The 20,029-nt window shown below is 48.6% G+C and overlaps 2 protein-coding genes across 2 annotated transcripts in view; one reads left to right on the forward strand and one right to left on the reverse strand.

Annotated features, from left to right (window-relative positions):
• The first annotated feature begins 4,950 nt into the window (after positions 1-4,950).
• Positions 4,951-20,029, forward strand: part of LOC309355897 (myosin-6) — a 140,152-nt gene continuing 125,073 nt past the window's right edge. The window contains exon 1 of the mRNA XM_081887123.1: positions 4,951-5,034. Within this exon, the coding sequence (XP_081743249.1) occupies positions 4,966-5,034 (69 nt within the window). The 5' untranslated portion in view covers positions 4,951-4,965. The remainder of the gene's footprint in view (positions 5,035-20,029) is intronic.
• Positions 8,181-18,724, reverse strand: NGDN (neuroguidin). The gene is made up of 11 exons (XM_081886982.1): positions 18,589-18,724; positions 17,280-17,339; positions 17,104-17,175; positions 15,717-15,854; positions 13,919-14,003; positions 13,754-13,806; positions 12,175-12,298; positions 11,485-11,653; positions 10,097-10,253; positions 8,946-9,009; positions 8,181-8,323 (listed from the first exon to the last, which is right to left on the reverse strand). Exons 1-11 carry the CDS (start codon positions 18,637-18,639, stop codon positions 8,304-8,306), a joined length of 993 nt encoding a protein of 330 aa, XP_081743108.1. The 5' UTR covers positions 18,640-18,724; the 3' UTR covers positions 8,181-8,303.

The raw sequence follows: 20,029 nt of genomic DNA on the forward strand, positions 1-20,029 counted from the left end.
AGCAGCCCCTCTTCGCCAGCCTTGCGTTACAAACTGAATGGTCCCTGCTGCAACATTTCCAATAAGGAGAAATTTGTAACTAAGAACTAGTCTTGGTTTGCTTTTTTCCTGTTCTTCTTCCCTTCCCCTTTTATGCAGTGTCTTTTAAAGATCGCAAGCCTAGGGGCAGGGGCTGTCGTATTACTGATCTTTATAAATCAACCTTGGGGCCTTTTTTTGGGCGAAGAACAGAGTTAAAAATGCTTCAAATAACAAGTGTTTGGATTTTATACGGCCAGTCGCCTCTTTGGGTGGAAAGGTAGGGTACAAATTTGCTTTTAAAAATTATTATTCACTATGGTTTACTTTGTAGAGGAGACACAGCTTCTCTATAAGCCACGATTCAAACAAACCACAGTTAAGATTAACTATTGTTCGGATGATGTGGGGTAGCCTGAGGTTTCTCTGAATGTCAAAACACCTTCCCTCAACCTCCAGATGTTTTGGAGTACCATTCCCATCAGCCCCGGTAGTTGGGACAGATGGGAGTCCTATTCCCAACCAACTGGAGGGCACCAGGTTGGGGAAGATTGCACTAAACTACGGTTTAGTGTTATGTCCAGAGTGGGCTAGGTTGGCAAAGATGCCTATCACGCAGCAAGGATTCTGCCATTCGAGAAAGCCCCGCACCCAAGTAAGAGTTCCTCTAGTCAGTGGCATCATAGAATTGTACAGTTGGAAAGGGTTCGAGGGGTCATCCAGCCCACCCCATGCGATGGAGGAATCACAGCGTTCATCTTAAGATCGCAGATTTAAGGTGCTGGTTTTGACCTTTAAAGCCCTTCACAGCCTAGGACCCTCGTACCTACGGGACTGCCTCTCCTGGTATGCCCCACGGAGAGCCTCAAGGTCCATAAATAGCAACACCCTAGAGGTCCCGGGCCCTAAGGAAGTCAGATTAGCCTCAACCAGAGCCAGGGCCTTCTCAACACTGGCTCCGGGCTGGTGGAACGCTCTGCCTCATGAGACCAGGGCCCTGCAGGATCTGATTTCTTTCCGCAGGGCCTGTAAGAGAGAGTTGTTCCACCTGGCCTTTGGCTTGGAATCAACTTGATCCCCTTCCCCTCTTTCCTTTTTCCTTCTGTGACGGAACTCCTATTTGGCGACTTCCTGGAATTTTTCCTGACCCAGTCTGGATAGTTGGCCTTGGTGAAGATTTGACGTTTTCATCCCCCAAAAGTTTTTGATTTGAGTTTCTACTGAAATGAGGCTGCATTTTAATGTTTTATTTTAATCTTGTTTTTAAGTTGTATTTTAATCAATTGTTTTTATACCTGGTGTTAGCCGCCCTGAGCCCAGTCTTGGCTGGGGAGGGCAGGGTATAAATAAAATGTATTTTTTATTATTATTATTATTATTATTATTATTATTATTATTATTATTCAGGCCGCCTCTATCCTAAGCAGCCCTTTCCATGGATACTACTTAACATTTCTGTGTGGTCCAGAGCCAAGGAAATTCAGCCAGGATGCTCAACCATTACAGGACATGGGTTCGGTTTACCCCTCCTTAAACACCAAATCCCACAAAATCACCAGGAGCCACAAGCAACCCAAGGCATTAGATCCATTACCAATGTTAGGCCAAAAAAAAGGGGGGGTCTATTTATGCATCCTAGCAGCACAAAAAGCACCATTTTTATTACTTAAACAAGGCAAGATGGCACAATATGGAGAGTCTCACAGTATGAAAAATTGTTCTTCTTCCGCCATTCCGACTTCCCCTATTTATCCCCGAGTCACATTGTAATAAATCTCTCGCAGCAGAGATGGATGCCCAAGTTGTTTTATTTTTCACACTGATGGTGCTTTAAGTATTGCGACGATACGTGCTTTCATATAAAAAGCAGGGGTCGCACCGTAGGCACATCTGGGATTTTTGAGCAAGGGCTGCGGGCACCGACCTCGGTGGGTCTCTTTTATTCTCCAGATTGTACTGTATTACGCACTTCGCTTTCCCAAGGGATCTGGGTAAGAGAGTTTGCCAGAGCCTCAAAAAGCACAGAGAGATGTAATAGGAAGTGGAGAAAGAGTGTCACTTTTCCAACTTCCTTCTTCAAGTCAAGGCAGGGAAAAAGTAACCAGCCCTTGATGCCCAAGGAGACATTGAGGGGCTTGGCTCAGAGGTTTCATTGGCACCAGGCTAAGATTTCAAGGGGGCCACGTTGGCAACCCATGATTACAGGTAAAGGTAAAGGGACCCCTGACCATTAGGTCCAGTCGTGACCGACTCTGGGGTTGCGGCGCTCATCTTGCTTTATTGGCCAAGGGAGCCGGCGTACAGCTTCCGGGTCATGTGGCCAGCATGACTAAGCCGCTTCTGGCGAACCAGAGCAGCGCACGGAAACGCCGTTTACCTTCCCGCCGGAGCGGTACTTATTTATCTACTTGCACTTTGATGTGCTTTCGAACTGCTAGGTTGGCAAGAGCAGGGACTGAGCAACGGGAGCTCACCCCGTCGCGGGGATTCAAACCACCGACCTTCTGATCGGCAAGTCCTAGGCTCTGTGATTTACCCCACAGCACCACCTGCGTCCCTACCCATGATTATACCATGGTTGTAAATAAAATGTAACAACAACAACAACAATATAACAACAACAACAACAACAATAAATAAATAAATAAATATATTACTTATACCCTGCCCATCTGGCTGGCTCCCAATTGAATATTAAAAACATGATACAGCATAAAACATTAAAAACTTCCCTAAACAGGGCAGCCTTCTGATGTCTTTTAAAAGTAGGATAGTTGCTTATTTCCTTGACATCTGATGGGAGGGCGTTCCACAGGGCGGGTGCCACCACCAAGAAGGCCCTCTGCCTGGTTCCCTGTAACCTCACTTCTCACAGGGAGGGAACCACCAGAAGACCTTCAGAGCTGGACCTCAGGGTCCTGGTAGAATGATGGGGGTGGGGACGCTCCTTCAGGTACCGTATACTGGGCCGAGGCCGTTTAGGGCTTTAAAAATCGACACCAACACTTTGAATTGTGCTTGGAAATGTAATATAATATATAAATGAAATATAAAAGCCTCCAGGCATGTTCTCAACGTTGCCCATTGTTGTTCAACATCTTTATAAGTGACGTGGATGAAGGAATGGAAGGGATGCTCACATCAAATTTGCAGAGGCACCAACCTGGGGAGAGGTAGCTAATGCTGCAGAAGATAGAATCAGGATTCAAGATGACCGTAACAGATTGGAGAACTGGGCCCAACCTAACAGAAATGAATTTCAATAGGGACACATGTAAGGTTCTGCACTTGGGCAGGGAGAATCCGCTGCATAAATATAAGATGGGAGACACTTGGCTGGCCAATAGTGCATGTGCAAAGGATCTAGGGGTCTTAGTGAACCACAAACGTCACACGAGCCAACAGTGTGATGCTGCAGCAAAACAGCAAATGCTATTCTAGGCTGCATCAATAGAAATATAGAAGGGAAGTCATAGCACAATTTTATTTTATTCTGTCTGGTTCAGACTGGGAGTACTGTGTCCAGTTCTGGGCGGCACAATTTAAGGAGGATATTGACAAGCTGGACTAATGTGCAGAGGAGGGCGACCAAGATGATCAAAGGCCTGGAAACCGAGGCTGATGAGGAATGGTTGAGGGAACTGCGTAGGTTTAGCCTGGTAAAGAGAAGACTGAGAGGAGATATGATAGCCATCTTCAAATATCTCAGGGGCTATCACATGGTGGACGGAACAAGCTTGTTTTCTCCTGCTCTGGATGATAGGACCTGAACCAACACCTTCAAGTTACAAGAAAGGAGATTTTGACTTCAGGAAGAACTTTCTGACAGTGGAGCGGTCTCCCTCGGAAGGTCATGGACTCTCCTTCCTTGGAGGTTTTTAAGCAGAGGTTGGATGCTCGTGGATGCTTTAGTTGTGATTCCTGCATTTCAGGGGATTAGATGATCCTCTGGGTCCTCTTACAACACTACAAAATTCTATCAAACCATGCCGAACCTAACCCTCTACTAACTAGTCTTTCCCGGCTGGAATATGAACTCTTTGCCCCTCTTGCCAAGATGGAGAATGGAGGCACACGTTGAATTTGTGTAAAAACCCACTTCCCATACAAAGCGGGGGGTGGGATAATGGCAATTGCTGCTCCACCTCTGGCCCCACCCACCAAATATCCCCCCATTTCTGTCCTATAGAATAGCAACCATTGCAGAATCAAACTGCAAAATAAAATGGCCAGCCAATTTACCCAATTTCCCATCATTCAGAATTTTGCGCTTTTAAGTTCAAGCTCGGAGGACGACCCAGTGCAAGCACGCAGAGTGATATATCTGATCTCCCCCTGACACGGCTGCGGACAGGCCGAGCGGGCTCATCATGGCCAATTGCCCAGAGACAAGTTAAATGTGGCCGCTGAGCTAAGAGCCATGAACTTTGGGGCAGGCTTACGGTGCTATTAACTTACCACTGCGGGCATGCCATGGCAGCCGAGCGACGGGAACAACGCAGACTGAGCCCGGAGAGAAAATAAACCAATAATTCTTTACAGGGGGAAGAGAAGTAAACACAGGAGGATTGTCTTTCTGCAAAGAGAACACATGCAAAACTGTTTCCCCCCCTGACTTTTAGGGACGCAGTCGCTTCCCCAGGCCCCTCGCTGCTCCTGGACTCCATCTTGGTTTCCCAGAATACCCTCCAGCTTGAAGATTCTCTTTTTTTATAGTGTGCAAACGATGGCATTAAAGGAATGGCTGAGGCCATTGTCCCAAGGAAGGTGTTTTTGGTGGGTGAATAGCAGTGTAGAGTTTAGGGTGCTGGTCCGGGGGAGAAACCTGTGGCCTTCCAACTTGCTGTTGAACCCCCATCTCCCAGACTTGCGATTCCCAAAAACCAGCAGGCAAGAGACACGCAGCCTCCAAAGGAGGAGGCTGTACACAGTCTTATTCTCTGAGTCATGGGTAGGCAAACTAAGGCCCGGGGGCCGGATCCGGCCCAATCGCCTTCTAAATCCGGCCCGCAAACGGTACGGGAATGAGTGTGTTTTTACATGAGTAGAATGTGTCCTTTTATTTAAACTGCATCTCTGCGTTATTTGTGGGGCATAGGAATTCGTTCATTTCCCACCCAAAAATATATATTCTGGCCCCCCACAAGGTCTGAGGGACAGTGGACCGGCCCCCTGCTGAAAAAGTTTGCTGGCCCTTGCTCTGAGTCAACCGGTCCACGATCTGCAGATTCCCCCATGCATGGACCAGACAGAGAAACACCAAGTTCAAATCTCGCCTCGGTCACGGAGCTCAGCCTGGCCTAGTCACAATCTCCTCAGCCTAGCCTACATCCCAGGGTTGTTGTGAGGAAAACGGGGGTTTGCGGATGGGGGGAAACGGCGCTTGACGTGCCGCGAGCCCCATGGGGAGGAAGGGCGGAATAAAAACGTCTTTACAGCACGACTCGACGCACGTCAACTCAGAAGTAAAGCCCTCTGAATATGACTGCCAGGGCGGGTAAAACGCAGAAAGTGTTTTTAGCATGTGCAATTGCTTTATAGATGTTGCATTGCAAGAGGTGCTTCCTAGGAAGAGACTCCTGAAATTTATTATTATTAATACGGGATTGCAGCCTTAAATAAAAAGGCAGAAACGAAGAGCAATTCCACAGAAGTCAAAAAGCAGCAAGGAGCAATCAGAGGGTGGAGGGGCGAAAACCGGGATATTGCGTGGGGGGGGGGGGAACCCAGCGACCCAGATGTATTTTATTTCAAATGGAAAACCCTTATGTGTTTAATGATATCATGCATGGCCTCACACTGGCCCTGTGGATAAATTATAAAATGACTTTGTCATGCGGGCTTTTCATTGCTGCACACCCCCCCTTCCCCAATGCTTTTGCACTTGGGAAATTTAACGTATAGACGCGAGATTGGGCTTGCGAGGGGCAGGGTGGGGGAGAAGGGAAGGGGGCAGGAAAAAGAAAACTGCAACGCACGAGAATTTATGAAGAAAAAGAGAGGGAGCGAAGAGGGAAAACCGGGGAGGGGAGGGGGAAAAATAACAACGGACGGACAGCAGGAAGAAGGCAGAAAGACAGAGAGCGATGAGGCTGGGGAGGGGGATGCAGCGAGAAAGAAACCGCAGCAATACATGGCACCAAATTAATTTGAGGACGGGAGCCGGAGGTTGCGTGGATGGAATGAAAATGAGGCGGGTTGGGGGGGGGGCAAAGAGGAAAGGAGTTGGGATACTGGGGGGGGGGGAGGTCCCTGCAGCACCACCTGGAGGAAAAACCAGTAAGTGCACTGGGATTACAGAAATGGTGGCAGTGGGTTGAGGGCAGGGAGCGATCTCCCAGGAAAAAAGCAGTTTATTCAAAGGTGGTTCTCTCTCTCTCGGGTATAAAAAGGCCTCAGGTGGACCAGGCGACAGAGCAGGGCCTCCTCACATATTTAGTCTTTTTTAAAATTGCATTTGCAGACCCACCTTATTCCTCCGAGGGGCTCAAGGTGCTTTTTCTGGCTGCCTGTTTAATGCCAACGACCACCTTGTGAGGGAGGTTAGGCTGAGAGAGAAAGAGACAGCAACTGGCCAAGGAGCTTCATGGGGCGAGTGGGGATTCGAACCTTGATCTCCCCAGTTCCTATTCCAACGCTTTCACGGCCGCATTTCCCCTTGAGGTCTAGCAATGCCCCCCTTGTGACTACAGCCTGACCCCCCCCAAAAAAACCTCTCCCTGCTTTACCCCAGTATTTCATTCCCAAGTTTCAGTTCCGCCCAAAAAACCTGCTCATTTCGCCCTTCGCACCTGACCCCCGTCACCAATATTCAAACCACAAAAGGCCCCCCTTTATCCAGTTGTAGTCACGCCTGTGAGCCCCCCCACTCTCTTGCTCTTAAAACCCCACACATTCACGCCTCTCCTCGCCCCCTACCCCCGTCATAATCCCCTCCCGATAAAAACCGTGCTAATGAATTAATTTATTTCTCCTTTGCACTCTGGTAAAGGTCGTGGCGGGCGATGCTGACTCAGGAAACCCATGCCGGGGGGGGGGGGAGGTAGGATTCAAGATATTGTGGGGGTTTTTTGGGGGGGGGACGCACAGGAGAAAATAGCCTCTGAGCTGAGGAGGGAAATTATGCATGTAGGGGAGACAGAACAATTAAGATGCCCTTGCAATTCAACCCCCCCACCCCTTGCAAACAGGCCTGGCTACTCAATCCTGTGGAAATCCCTCTCTTAAGCCCTCCCTTCTCCTGTCTCCAGCAGCGCCCCCCCCCCAATTCCTCGAGTGTGTCAGGCGATTGATTTCCTCCCTGTGTTTATCGGATTCCACTTAGCCCGATCAGGGTTTAAAGCAGCGGAGGATTCCCCTTCCCGCTCCGGCCCCCCAAAACCAGGTCGATGGCATTGATTCTGCCAGTAGCTCTAAACCAGACAAGCAGGGTGGCGGGGGGGGGGGGGGAGAGAGAGAGAAAGAGACGTGGGGATTCCCGAATTAAAAAGAGGTTTCCTTGCTCAAGGGGAGGGAAAAAAGAAAAAGAGATAAAAAAAGAAAGCAGTTGCAAATTTACATGCCTCTTTTGACAGCGAGCAGAGAGGGAGGGGAGCAAGGCACACATTTTGTTGGGGGCTGGCATGGGGATCAAGTGTTAGGAGGGATCGAGTGGTTATGGACCTGAGTGAAAAATATATTATTTAACTGTGCTGATTTCCATTCCAAATCCCCCATGGGTATCTGAGGGTCGGGGAGACCCCCCCTCCAGGTTCCCAGTCTTCATTTTCAAAGGGGAAAAAAAGACCAAGCTTCTAGAATATGAGGAGAAACGAAAACACTATTCTTATTTATTGCATCGATACCCCAACTATTTTTCTCCAAGTTCTCCCCCTCATTTAATTCCAACAACCCTGTGAGGTAGGGCTGGGCTGAGAGGCAGTGACTGGCCTCAAGGCCCACCCAGCAAAGCTTCATGGCTGAACTGTGGGTCTCCCAAGACCCTAGTAGTGTGACACGCTAACCAATGCACCATACTGCCTCCCTGCTTCTTCTCTGTTTTGTGCAAGACAAACCAGCCTGCTCCCAGTTTTCTTTCTGATCCTTCCGCCCCATGAAAATCTCCTGCAGATGGGTCTCTCCCACCCTCCCTTCACAAGATGGAAAGAAAAACACGACAAATCTTCTTTGTTTGACAGGGAAAAGAGAAACGAGCGCTTGAGCTTTATTGTTACCAAATCTAATGGATGTGAAAAATCCCGAGATATTGGGGGTTGCAGAGATCGGTCCCAAGTACTGTGAGGGGGTTATCGCCTCTTGCGGAAACCTGGGGTGGAGTAGAATGAGAAAGAGAGAGAGAGAAAAAAAGAGTGAGTTAGTATAGAGGAGAGGACAGGATTTAGCACGTGTACATGGGTTATCGCATGCAGCTAGACCTCTGTGAGGAACTGGCATCAAGAAGGGTGACATGGGGTGAGGGGGAAGGCTCAGGTGCTACAGAACAGCTTCCAGAAAAGTTTTGTTTTGTACCCTCCAGGTGCAAATTTTACCAACCTGCTTTTCATCAGCCACATCAAGCAGCATGTGTTTAAAGCAGTGCCCCCAGAACTTTATAAACAGTTACGGCTTCCCCCAGAGACTCCTGGGAATTGTAGTTTAAGGGCGCTGAGGGTTGCTGGGAAACCCCTACTTCCCCCTGCTCCACAGTGCTACAATTCCCAGAGTTCCCTGGAAAGAGGGATTGAATGTTAAAGCACACTGGGAATTGGGAAAGGAATAATTCTCTGCACGCTTGACAAACAACATTTCCCAGGAGTCCTTCAAGGAAATTCCTGGCTGCCCAAGAGTGGTATCATAGAGCTTTAAGTGTAGAGTACGATAGGGCCTCTGTGCGGACAAGGGTGAGCTTCGCTTTGCCAAGAAAACCAGAATCTTTCAATGGCACTCACCTCTTTTCTGCTTTCCTCGTTTCATGCCGACCTTTTTCTTCTTCTTCCTCTGGGGGCCCGAATCCTGAAAGGCGAGAATGCGAGAAAAGAAAACATGAAAACCTTACATGGAACTGCAGGTTGTCATCAAATGGCATTTTAAATCGCATCTTCTGAGGCGCAGCCAGAGATTTTTGAATTGGCTGTTAGCTGCGTAAGCAGACCGTCAAGTGACCCTTAGCTTTGTGGTTCACCTACACAAAGCAGGCCTAGCCAAATGTCATTCGAAAAGTGAATGGCAGGAACACTTTATGGCGCCACCTCTCCAGCAACCAAGCAGGACAGGACACTGGTTCCATCTCTGGGACGCAGGCAAAGCAGCATGATACTGCTTTGTTATTTACAACTAATCCAGAACGCTGCAGCTAGACTGGTGACTGGGAGCGGCCACCGAGACCACATAACACCGGTCCTGTAAGACCTACATTGGCTCCCAGGATGTTTCCAAGCACAATTCAAGGTGTTGATGCTGACCTTGAAAGCCCTAAACGGCCTCGGTCCAGTATATCTGAAGAAGTGTCTCCACCCCCATCGTTCAGCCCGGACACTGAGGTCCAGCTCTGAGGGCCGTCTGGCAGTTCCCTCCCTGCGAGAAGCGAAGTTACAGGGAACCAGGCAGAGGGCCTTCTCGGTGGTGACACCCGCCCTGTGGAACACTCTCCCATCAGATGCCAAGGAAATAAACAACTACCTGACTTTTAGAAGACACATGAAGGTGGCCCTGTTTAGGGAAGTTTTTTATGTTTGATGTTTTATCGTATTTTTAATATTTTGCTGGAAGCCTCTCAGAGTGAGTGGGGTTTAAGTATTATTACTATTGTTATTATTGTTATTGTTATTATTATTATTATTATTATTATTATTATTAATAGTGAGTTGTTAGGAGGCCCCTATTCGCCTCTCCGCGCTACAATTCCCAGAGCTCCCACAGTCGGAAACGCACTAGAAATTTTCCCATGGGAATCAATGGAAACCGTCAATCCACTATGCAAACACTCGCATCACAAGCAATTTCCAGCGAATGCACTGAGTTCAGAAAGTGGGACTTGCATGAATACCTTCCAAATTTTGTGTGATTCAGGCCAGAGCCGCCCACCCACCCATGGGCTCACCTCTCCTGATGGGGCCGCAGCCCCTGTCAACGCGGTGATGTCTCCAAAGTGGGTGAGGGAGCTGAGCTGCGAGCCCAGGTCCCCCACTCGTCGACGGCGCGCCTTCTCCTTCCGGGTCACGTTGAGACGGACCATCATGCTCTCCTCGTAGTTCGTTCTGCAGAATGAAGCCACGGGAAATTGTTACCAAAACTCAAGGCTTTAGCAGGTACGATGCCTCTGAATGTGGCTGCTCCACCAGCCGCTGTGGACCAATAGAAAGATCTCTCTTGGACACACACCCCACTGCTCATTTTGAACAAGGAGATCATCTTCCTGGCCAGAAGAGCAGCTCAGAGGCCTCTCCCCTGATAAGAGATATCCAGAGACCCTCTGAGGGGGCACTTCTGGCAGTTCCCAGCACCCCTGAGGTCTGGTCGGCCTTCACTAGGGATTGCACCTTTAGTGCCCTGTGGAACTACCTGCCACTAGGGGGTTTGGCAGGAATCAACCCTGCCTACTTTCTGAAAACTGCTTCAAAATGTGATTTTTTTCTTAAAGCAGCCAGCAGCTACGGAGGCTCAAGCTGCAGAATCCCTGCACTCAACAGGGGCTGGATTAGACTGGCTGACAAGACCCCCCGTCCTACGCTTCGAAAGGCAGTCTCTCCCACCTTCCCACAGGGCCTGTGGCTTTTGCAGGTCTGGCGTGGAGCCCGGAAGCTCGATCTCCCAGCATGCACTACCCTCTGCCTGAAAACAGCCCCCAGAATCCCTTGCAACACCCACGCTCCGCTCTGAGAAAACCCAAAACCTCCAGACACTGAAGGGGGGGAGGGATCAGAAGAAGTGCGGAAAATTAGGCGTTGTGTGGAGGGAAGATTCTCTTCCCTCTCTTTTCAAACCAGAATCCATGGTTAAACTATGGAATTCACCACAAGATGTAGCAGACTCCAAACAGGCTACAGTGGTACCTTGGTTCTCAAACTTAATCCGTTCCAGAAGTCCATTACAAAACCAAAGCGTTCCAAAACCAAGGCGCACTTTCCCACAGAAAGCAACACAAAATGGATCAATCCGTTCCAGACTTTTAAAACACTTCCGGGTTTGCAGTGTTTGGGTTCCAAGTTGTTTTGAGTGCCAAGGCGTTTGAGAACCAAGGGACCACTGTATTTCTTACCACCGCTGTGCCTCAGAGTAATAGTTCTTGGGATTCACAAGCGAGGACAGCACGTTCGCGGGGTTTCCCATTTGCTGGACCACAGTGAGAACAGGCTGCTGGACTAAGACGGGCCTTGGCTTCATGCAGCCCCTGAGCTCTTCCTGGCTTCTCACAGCCCTTCCTCTTGCCAAGACACCCCCGACTTCTGCCCCTCTCTTCCCCAGGACTCCCCACCCCTCCAAACTAACCGGTGCTCATCCTCTCGGCTCTGGCGGCTGGCGTGAGCGTAGCGCCCTTCGCGGACCTCCTCCGGGGCATCCGAGTACTGCTCCTTCAGCTCCCGGATGATGGAGCTGCTGAGCGCTCGCTTTTTGGCCTGCTCCAGAAGCTTCTTCTCTCTCTCAGCTTCCGTTTCATCTGAGGCAAAGAGAAACAACAGTCTGACACGGCCTGACCATAGATGTCAACTTACAGATTTGAAAATAAGGGACCTGCAGCCTCGAAAATATAAGAGACCAGCAGCCAAAATAAGGGATCAACAATTACTTTGATAAAATACATAGTTTGTTGCATGCAAATGGCTTTAGATACCTATTAGGTCCGCAAATTACCATATAGCATATATTCAACACACAAAAAACAGCAACAATTTGTTGTTGACAAAGGACAGCTGGACGTAGAAAGGGCCCCATTACCTTCAGTAGCTTATTTAAGGGACATCATCAATAAGGGACAGCAGCAGGACATGGCGCTGGGATAAGGGACTGTCCCGCCAAATAAGGGACGCTTGACAGCTATGGGCCTGACACAGCCAACTACCAGCTGCACAACTGCAGCCACTTCTGGGGTGGGGCAAGGGCAAATTTGCCAGCACTGCGTCCCTGCTCTGGTCAGCAATGCCAGACCAACCCTCCTCCACCGCCACTCATATTGCATACCATAATGTACAGGAACCAGGCGGGGAGGGACGTATTTCCTGCTCCCTCCTTTGGACGCCCCTTTCCCAGAATTCTTGGCGCCGCCAGCGGCTTCTTCATCTTCGCTCTCCTCCGAGTCGTCGAGCTGCAATTAAGAGAGGAAAATCACAAGGATAAAGCATTTTTTTTTTAGTTATTACCGTGGTACCTCAGGTTACATACGCTTCAGGTTACATACTCCGCTAACCCAGAAATAGCACTTCAGGTTAAGAACTTTGCTTCAGGATGAGAACAGAAATCGTGCTCCGGCGGCGCATTGGCAGCAGCGGGAGGCCCCATTAGCTAAAGTGGTGCTTCAGGTTAAGAACAGTTTCAGGTTAAGAACGGACCTCCGGAACTAATTAAGTACTTAGCCCGAGGTACCACTGTAAATGCCTTCTGACAGGACCTCAGTTGGTTCAGGCCCAGGCAAGGCCCCAACCAGCCACATCGACATTTGTTTCCCGGGATTCTTCCCTTTTTAAAATAAATGTTTGGTTGCTGGGATTCTTGAATACATAAGCCTTGGCCTGGTCCGCTGAGGCGTTATAAAATCTTTATTTATATGGTGCGTATTTAGCATCTGCTGGGGAGGCACTGTGCAGATGTAACAATGAGGGCAGAATAAAATCATTCAATGCCCAGGGTCTCACAATCTAAAAATGATACAACCCTCTTCATTCTAAGCCGGCATGGCCAATAGCCAGGGGTGATGGGAGGCTGCTGTTCAACAACATACAGAACCCAAGGTGGGGAAGGCTGATCTTAAAATACATCAAACCCCCCAAAAATGGAGCTTGAAGGAAGTGGGAAACTTTTTCACAGGCCACAGCGTAAGAGAGGGGAAGAGTGCCAACAAATGCAAGAATTAATGTAGGAACAGGAAAGACCAAATAAACAAACAAATCATTAAGCTTTTAAGTAGTTTCTTAAAAGGGAAGCTCAGTCGGTAGAGCATGGGACTCTTAATCTCGGGGTGGTGGGTTCGAGTTCCACATTAGGCAAAAGATTCCTACATTGAAGAAGGTTGGACTACATGAACCTTGTGGTCCCTCCCAACTCTACAGCTATGATTCTATGAATTGAGACGAGGCACACCTTAACCACTTGGAAATCTTGAAGTTTGTCACATTTTCATAAGGGCTCATTTAAAAGTGATGCAGTAACGCACACATCAAAGTCAGTAATGACATAAGAAGAAACTGCATTTTTTAAAAATTCCGTAATTCTAAACTAAGAACAAAAAACCCTGCTAAATTACAGAACCTTACTCAGATGTAAAGTCCCACTGTAGACAAAGGCTTCTGGTAAAAGTATTGTGTTTGGTTGATGTCAGAAAATATACAGAGAGGCAAGCTCTCATGCTCCCTGAAAAGGAAACTCCAGAGAAACGGTGCCACCACCAATAAGGCCCCGCCAAACAACAGGCCCTTCTATTTTGTGTATCTAAAATGAACAAGGACATGCCACTCCAGACCAATGCCAGCCCACCGATACCTCTGGCAGACCCAGAAGGACTTGCTCCTGAACCAAAGCCGCCCCCAGCACCCGTTTGTCATACCTTGCTCATCAGGTTGCCAGGATTCGGCTTGAACCGCAGCGGGTCGTTTTCGCCTGGAAAGAAAACAACGTCCCGGGATTACAGATTAGGCTGCACCCTCGGAAGACCTCCCAGGATTGCCTCTCTCCTCCCCACTCTGAAGCTGCAAACGTCCGCATGTCTCACCCAGTGCCCCTGTGACGGCTGCCTTCACAAGTTTGTCCACCTGGTACTTCAACTTCTGGTCAATGGGACGCATCTTCTCCAAGACCTGCCAAGATGTCAAGGACAGGGAGGGGTCAGCCTACAGCCTGATCAAAGACAGACCCACAACTCGTCTAGCTCGGCAGTGGGAACAGCGAGGGTCAAATATGCAAACAGTCACCCTTAATCTGGAGGTGCTGGTGACCGAAGCAGAGATGTTACACGCAGAACAAGTGTCTTAACACTGCGCTGCAGACCCTACAACTCGGCCACGCAGGTGGAAAGACCAACAGGTATCCCGCATGCAAGTAAGATCAAGGTACTGTTAGCAGGAGGGACATTAGACTGGAAGGATGGGAGCTTGCCTGCTCTTAATGGGGTTACGCTCCCTCTGAAGGAGTGGGTACACAGCTTGTGGGTACTTCTGGGTCCACTGCTGTCCCTTGAGGCTCAGGTGGTCAAAGTGCCTTCTATCAGCATCGGCTGGTGGCCCAGCTGTGCCCTTCCTCTGGGCAAGGATAGACTAACTTCTGCCGTCTATGCTCTGGTAACCTCCAGGCTAGATTACCGCAATGTGTTATACATAGGGGTGCCCCTGAAGATGGTTCGGAAATAATAGGTAAAGGTAAAGGGACCCCTGAACCATTAGGTCCAGTCACGGACGACTCTGGGGTTGCGGCGCTCATCTCGCTTTATTGGCCGAGGGAGCCGGTGTACAGCTTCTGGGTCATGTGGCCAGCAGGACTCAGCCGCTTCTGGCGAACCAGAGCAGCACACAGAAACGCCGTTTACCTTCCCGCCAGAGCAGTACCTATTTATCTACTTGTACTGGCGTGCTTTCGAATTGCTAGGTTGGCAGGAGCAGGGACCGAGCAACGGGAGCTCACCCTGTCGCGGGGATTTGAACCGCCAACCTTCTGATTGGCAAGCCCTAAACTCTGTGGTTTAGACCACAGCGCCACCTGCGTCCCTCTCAGAAATAATAGTAATAATAACAATAATAATAATTTATTATTTCCCTAGCCACTCTGGGCGGCTTTCAACAGAACATTAAAAACAGAATAAAACTTCAAACGTTAAAAATTTCCCTAAACAGGGCTGCCTTCAGATATCTTCAACAAGTTGGATAGTTGTTTATTTCCTTGACATCTGATGGGAGGGTGTTCCACAGGGTGGGCGCCACCACCGAAAAGGCTCTCTGTCTGGAAACTTAAGTAGTGCAGAATTCCGCGACCAGGTTGTTCACCGGGACAAGACGGTTTGAGGATATAAAGCCAATCCTGGCCTGACAGCACTGGCTACCAATTAGTTTCCGGGCCCAATTCAAAGTGCTGGTTTTGACCGATAAGGCCTTCGTTGGCTCAGCACCGCAATGCCACAAGGACCACCTCTCCTCATAGGAACCAACCCAGACCCTGCGATCAGCATCTGAGGCCCTTCGTCATGTGCCTCAATCATGAGAAGTTTCGTGGGTGGCAACACGAGAAAGGGCCTTTTCTGTCGTGGCTCCCCGTTTGTGGAATACTCTCCCCAGGCACCTTCATTACATTCCTCTTCCCGGAAGCCTTTAACGATCTGTGGCCTTTAGAAATAGATGGGATGTTTCTAATGTCTTTCTTTTTTCCTATGTTATCTATGTGAGCTTTTTTTATTATCTGTCTGGCTGGTTGGTTTTAAGATGCTTTGGGTCGCCCTGGGCAAAATAAAGCAAGTAACCAATTCAGTAAGGATTCATCACTGCAAACGTTTCCCCTATTCCAGGCCTCCTCCCCCCGCCTACCGTTCTGGTTTCCACTAAGCGCAGCAAGGCAGGGTTGTCAGCCAGGGAGTTCCCCGAAGTTTTTTCCAGGATCAGGTGAGAGAGGTCTTGGAGGTAGAGGAGGAGCAGCTGGTCTTTCACTTCCAAGAAACTGAGGCCCTGGGAGTGAGAAAGAATAAGGGATGGTTTTGGAAGCGCATGGGAAATCTGGTGTGGCACAGATTCTGGCCATGACAGAAAAGCTAAGGCATAAAGTTCATTCACACAGAGATATCAAGGAAAGACACACGTTATTCAATCTGGTTTGACTTGGTTAAATATATAAATGGGGAGCAGAGCCCCCTCCCCCCAATACACCAGCAAAAGAAATAATGGGACATTTTTAACTGGAAAGAAAGACTTTAAGTCAATCAGTGGCCAGTACCTTGGGATTTCAATGGTATTTTCTTTAAGAGAGCCTTCTCCCATGCAGGTGCCCCTCCCAGATGTTTGGACTACAACTCCCATCATCCCTCAGCAGACGCCATGATGGCTGGGACAGGTGGGAGTTGCGAGTCCCATAATACTCAGTTCGTACATGTAAGAAACCAACCTTTGGAACTCCCTGCCCATTGATTCCAGGCAGGGGCCTTTGCTGTACAGTGGTACCTCGGGTTACATACGCTTCAGGTTACAGACTCCACTAACTAAGAAATAGTGTTTCAGGTTAAGAACTTTGCTTCAGGATAAGAACAGAAATTGTGCTGTGGCAGCGCAGTGGCAGCAGGAGGCCCCATTAGCTAAAGTGGTGCTTCAGGTTAAGAACAGTTTCAGGTTAAGAACGGACCTCCAGAACGAATTAAGTACTTAACCTGAGGTACCACTGTACTGTTTTCAGCACTTACTAAAAAAAATTTTTGAGCAAGGCTATCCAGACATGCAGAATGTTGATGTGTATTTTAATCTGCCTTTCCATTTAAAATTGATTCTGATTACTTCTTGAATGTTTTATCATCTTTAACATTTATTTAAACTGAAAATTTTATTTTTATTCTTTCTGTAAAAGGTCTTGAGGTGTTTGCAAAAAAATATAATCAAGTGGTATATGATTGTTTTTGAAACAAAATTAAGTAGAAAAGTTTTGTCCGTATAAACAAAACTTTTATATATCAAAGCAGTACCTCATAAAATCATTCAGACTTCAGAATTATAAAACTTGGGGAAAGGCTGCCTTAGCTGAAAGCTCTGGGGGTTGAGGCCTGCCCCAAAGCTGGAGCACAGTAACGGGAAGGGCACTCTTCACGTGCTCAGAGGCGCCTGCCTTTTTTTTTTTGTTTCACATTACCAGACCAAGAAATGGAGCAGTCACTGAGAAGCCAGGGCCAGGCGCGAATTAGGCTCCCCACCCCACATTCCTCCAAGAACTCACCTTCTCAGTGGGGTAGGCCCCTGCCCGAACCTTCTGCGCCAGAGTCTGTACATGATGCGTCACCGCAACCACCTGTACCGCAGCAAGAGGCAAAATAAGAAAGACGGTGAAGCTTAAAGAGGGATCGGAGATGGGATGTCTGCCAGGAAAGGGAAAAGGAAGAAGGTGTCCCTCACCTGGTCTTGGAGGGATTTCAAGAGGCCGAGGGCTGCCGGCAGATCCGCTTCCACTCTCTCCTGGAGCAAGGAGGAAAACAGAAAGGAGGGGAAATTTTCAAAATATGCACCTCTCCCCTCCCAAAGCAAGGGGGGGAAGCAAACTGGCCATAAAAATGGTGAACAACCCCAGAACGCTCTGCCACAGCTTTTAACAAACCAGAAAGAGCCAGGGTTTTTTAAACAAACCTCAACTAGAGCCAGGGCTTTTTTGGCTGTGGCTCCGATCTGGTGGAACGCTCTGTCACAAGAGACTAGGGCCCTGCGGGTCTTGACATCTTTCCGCAGGGCCTGCAAGACAGAGCTGTTCCACCACGCCTTTGGCCAGGGCACAGCCTGACTCCCTCCTTTGGCAATCCTCACAGAACTCTAGCCCAATGGTTGCCATTAATCTGATTGGAATTAATTTTATAATGAAATTATTTTAGAATGTTTTATCATTTTACTGTTGCTAGCCACTCTGAGCCCGGCTTCGGCTGGGGAGGGCAGGATATAAATAAATTTTATTATTATTATTATTATTATTATTATTATTATTATTATTATTAAAGCCCTCCAGATATGGAAGACAAACCCAACCAGGAACAGTCAGCCACCAGGAACGATGGAGGTCTTCATCCAAAATCTCTGGAGCGCAGAAGGTCGGGCTTCTCTCCCCCATCAATCTCTCCCCCGCCTCACTCCTCCATCCTAGAAGCCAGCCAGAAGCCCATTTATTGGGATCAGCAGTTGGTGATGGCTTAAACCCTGCATGGCATTCTTTAATCAAAAGCATCTGTAAACCACTCTTTTAATATTTAAAATCTCTAAGAGGAACTACTAAGGTACAACACCGAAAAATAAAACCACCGTAAAATCAAGAGCTACGGCATAAAGACCGACAAGAAGAGCGTTGTAAAAACAGGAAATAACATTTTAAATGTGTTTTTTTTTTGTTGGTCGGGGTGTGTCTGTAAATGGTTTGTTTTCTTACTGCGTATTTTGCGTTTTCATTTTGCGTTTTTATGCTGTGAGCCACCCCGAGATATCCGGTCTACAAACTTCATCAATAAACAAAGAAATGTGCATACAATAAACAACAGGGTTCAATAAACTTATGGGGCTGGACAAAAAGGAAAAAAATATATGCTGGCATCATGAAGCAACTGAGCTGGTGTAAATTCAGGAACGTGCCTGCAAGAACTGAGAGATCAAAGCAAGGCCCTCTGCACATGCTCAGGGGCACCCTTGCCTCGATGCCCGCCCCTCCCTCCCCCTTTCCCCTTCTTACCCCCAGATCCAGAGAGGCAGGCGGTCCAGGCTGACTCTCCGCCATGGCCATCGCTCCTGCTCCCACGTGGAAAGGAAGCAGCCTCCAATCATCTGGGGTGGAACACCCCGCCTTCTTTGAGGGCGCGGACCAATCAAAACGTAGCTTCCGCCTCCTACGCGAGAGTTCGGGCCAATGGCCGGAAGGCTTCCGCCCCGCGGGAGACCCTTCCAGCCAATCGCCCGGAGGACTAGGTTCAAGGCGGAGCCGCGAATGTCCGTGTGCGAAGGCGCCTCGTCGACTTCCGCCTCTTTACAAAGAGGAACGCCCCGTTGCTATAGAAATGACCAATAGCGCCCGAAAGGCCGCCTCCTGCGGGGAAGGTTTGGCCAATGAGGCGACAAGGTTTGGGGCTCTTAGGCAACTCTGGCCAATCAGAGGCACGGTTGCGAAGCGAAACAGAGAAAAGAGGTGCGAGCAGGATTCTATTGAAGAGGGGCGGGGGAGGAGCAGGAGGCGGGGATTCTGAGCGCAGCAACCAATTGGAGCTTGAAACCCGCCCCGCGGGAAACACGTAGCCCAATCAGCGGGACCTTCTCCGATTTACAACTCCAATTCATAAAAGAGTTTTGCCGGGGTTGAGCTAGATGCGCTTTGGGGATCCCGGGGGTCCCTTCTAAGTCTACAATTCCATGAGGGTCGTGAAGCCCTCTGGAGGGCCACCAAAACTCTAGCCTAAGGATTTATTTTTTTAATGCTGTATTTTAATACTGTTTAAAATGGAAATCCGTGTCGCTCTTGGCATGCTGGGCTGGATTTGTTCAGTTGTTACTTTTAGGGGGGGGCGTGTCTTCAAAATAAGTTTTCGAATGTTTCTTTTTTCAAGAGCTACGGTAAAAACCATCCAACCAGTAGGATACAACATATATGAAATGGACGGTAATAACGTGATCCTTTGCAGGTGGGATCTCACTGCGACACTCTGCAGTGCTCCTGGTCTGGGTTCCAGCCAGCCTGGTCCCTTCCCAGTTTGCTCCATATGATTCCTCCTCTACTTTTTGTTCCCCACCCCACTTTTTAGGACCCCCCCATGGTTTTTTGGGCGAGGAGTGGCATATTTCCCCAAACCTGGTAGCACCTCTCTCTCAGGTGTGTGAATGGCACCAACTGAGTAGCTCTAAGCGGGTTTTTTTTGGGGGGGCGGGAATCTAATATCAAAATTGCTGATTAAAATCAGATGTTAGAAAACAACGGATATTCCATATATATAAAAAAACCCAGCAGTTCTAAACACATACGCTATAAAATAAACTTACATGTTAAAATGTTGGTTGCTTTTCCATGCCTGGTTTGACTTGCTTAGGTTTTAGCAGGCGCTGACACTACTGTGGTGAGGTTTGGCTCGCCGTGTGGATTGGACACCCCCTTAGGTCAGTCTGTCCCTGAATACGGATGAAATCCG

This window comes from Podarcis melisellensis, assembly GCF_964234715.1.
Source record: "Podarcis melisellensis genome assembly, chromosome: 13".
Taxonomy (NCBI): domain Eukaryota; kingdom Metazoa; phylum Chordata; class Lepidosauria; order Squamata; family Lacertidae; genus Podarcis; species Podarcis melisellensis.

Bases quoted from the DNA above. Each gene is read 5' to 3' on its own strand.
- NGDN (XM_081886982.1), bottom strand. From the start codon at position 18,639: ATGGCCATGGCGGAGAGTCAGCCTGGACCGCCTGCCTCTCTGGATCTG. The intron at 17,176-17,279 runs GTGAGGGACACC...GCTGCGGTACAG, and splicing joins TGAAATCCCTCCAAGACCAG to GTGGTTGCGGTGACGCATCA. The intron at 15,855-17,103 runs GTGAGTTCTTGG...TCTCACTCCCAG, and splicing joins GGGCCTACCCCACTGAGAAG to GGCCTCAGTTTCTTGGAAGT.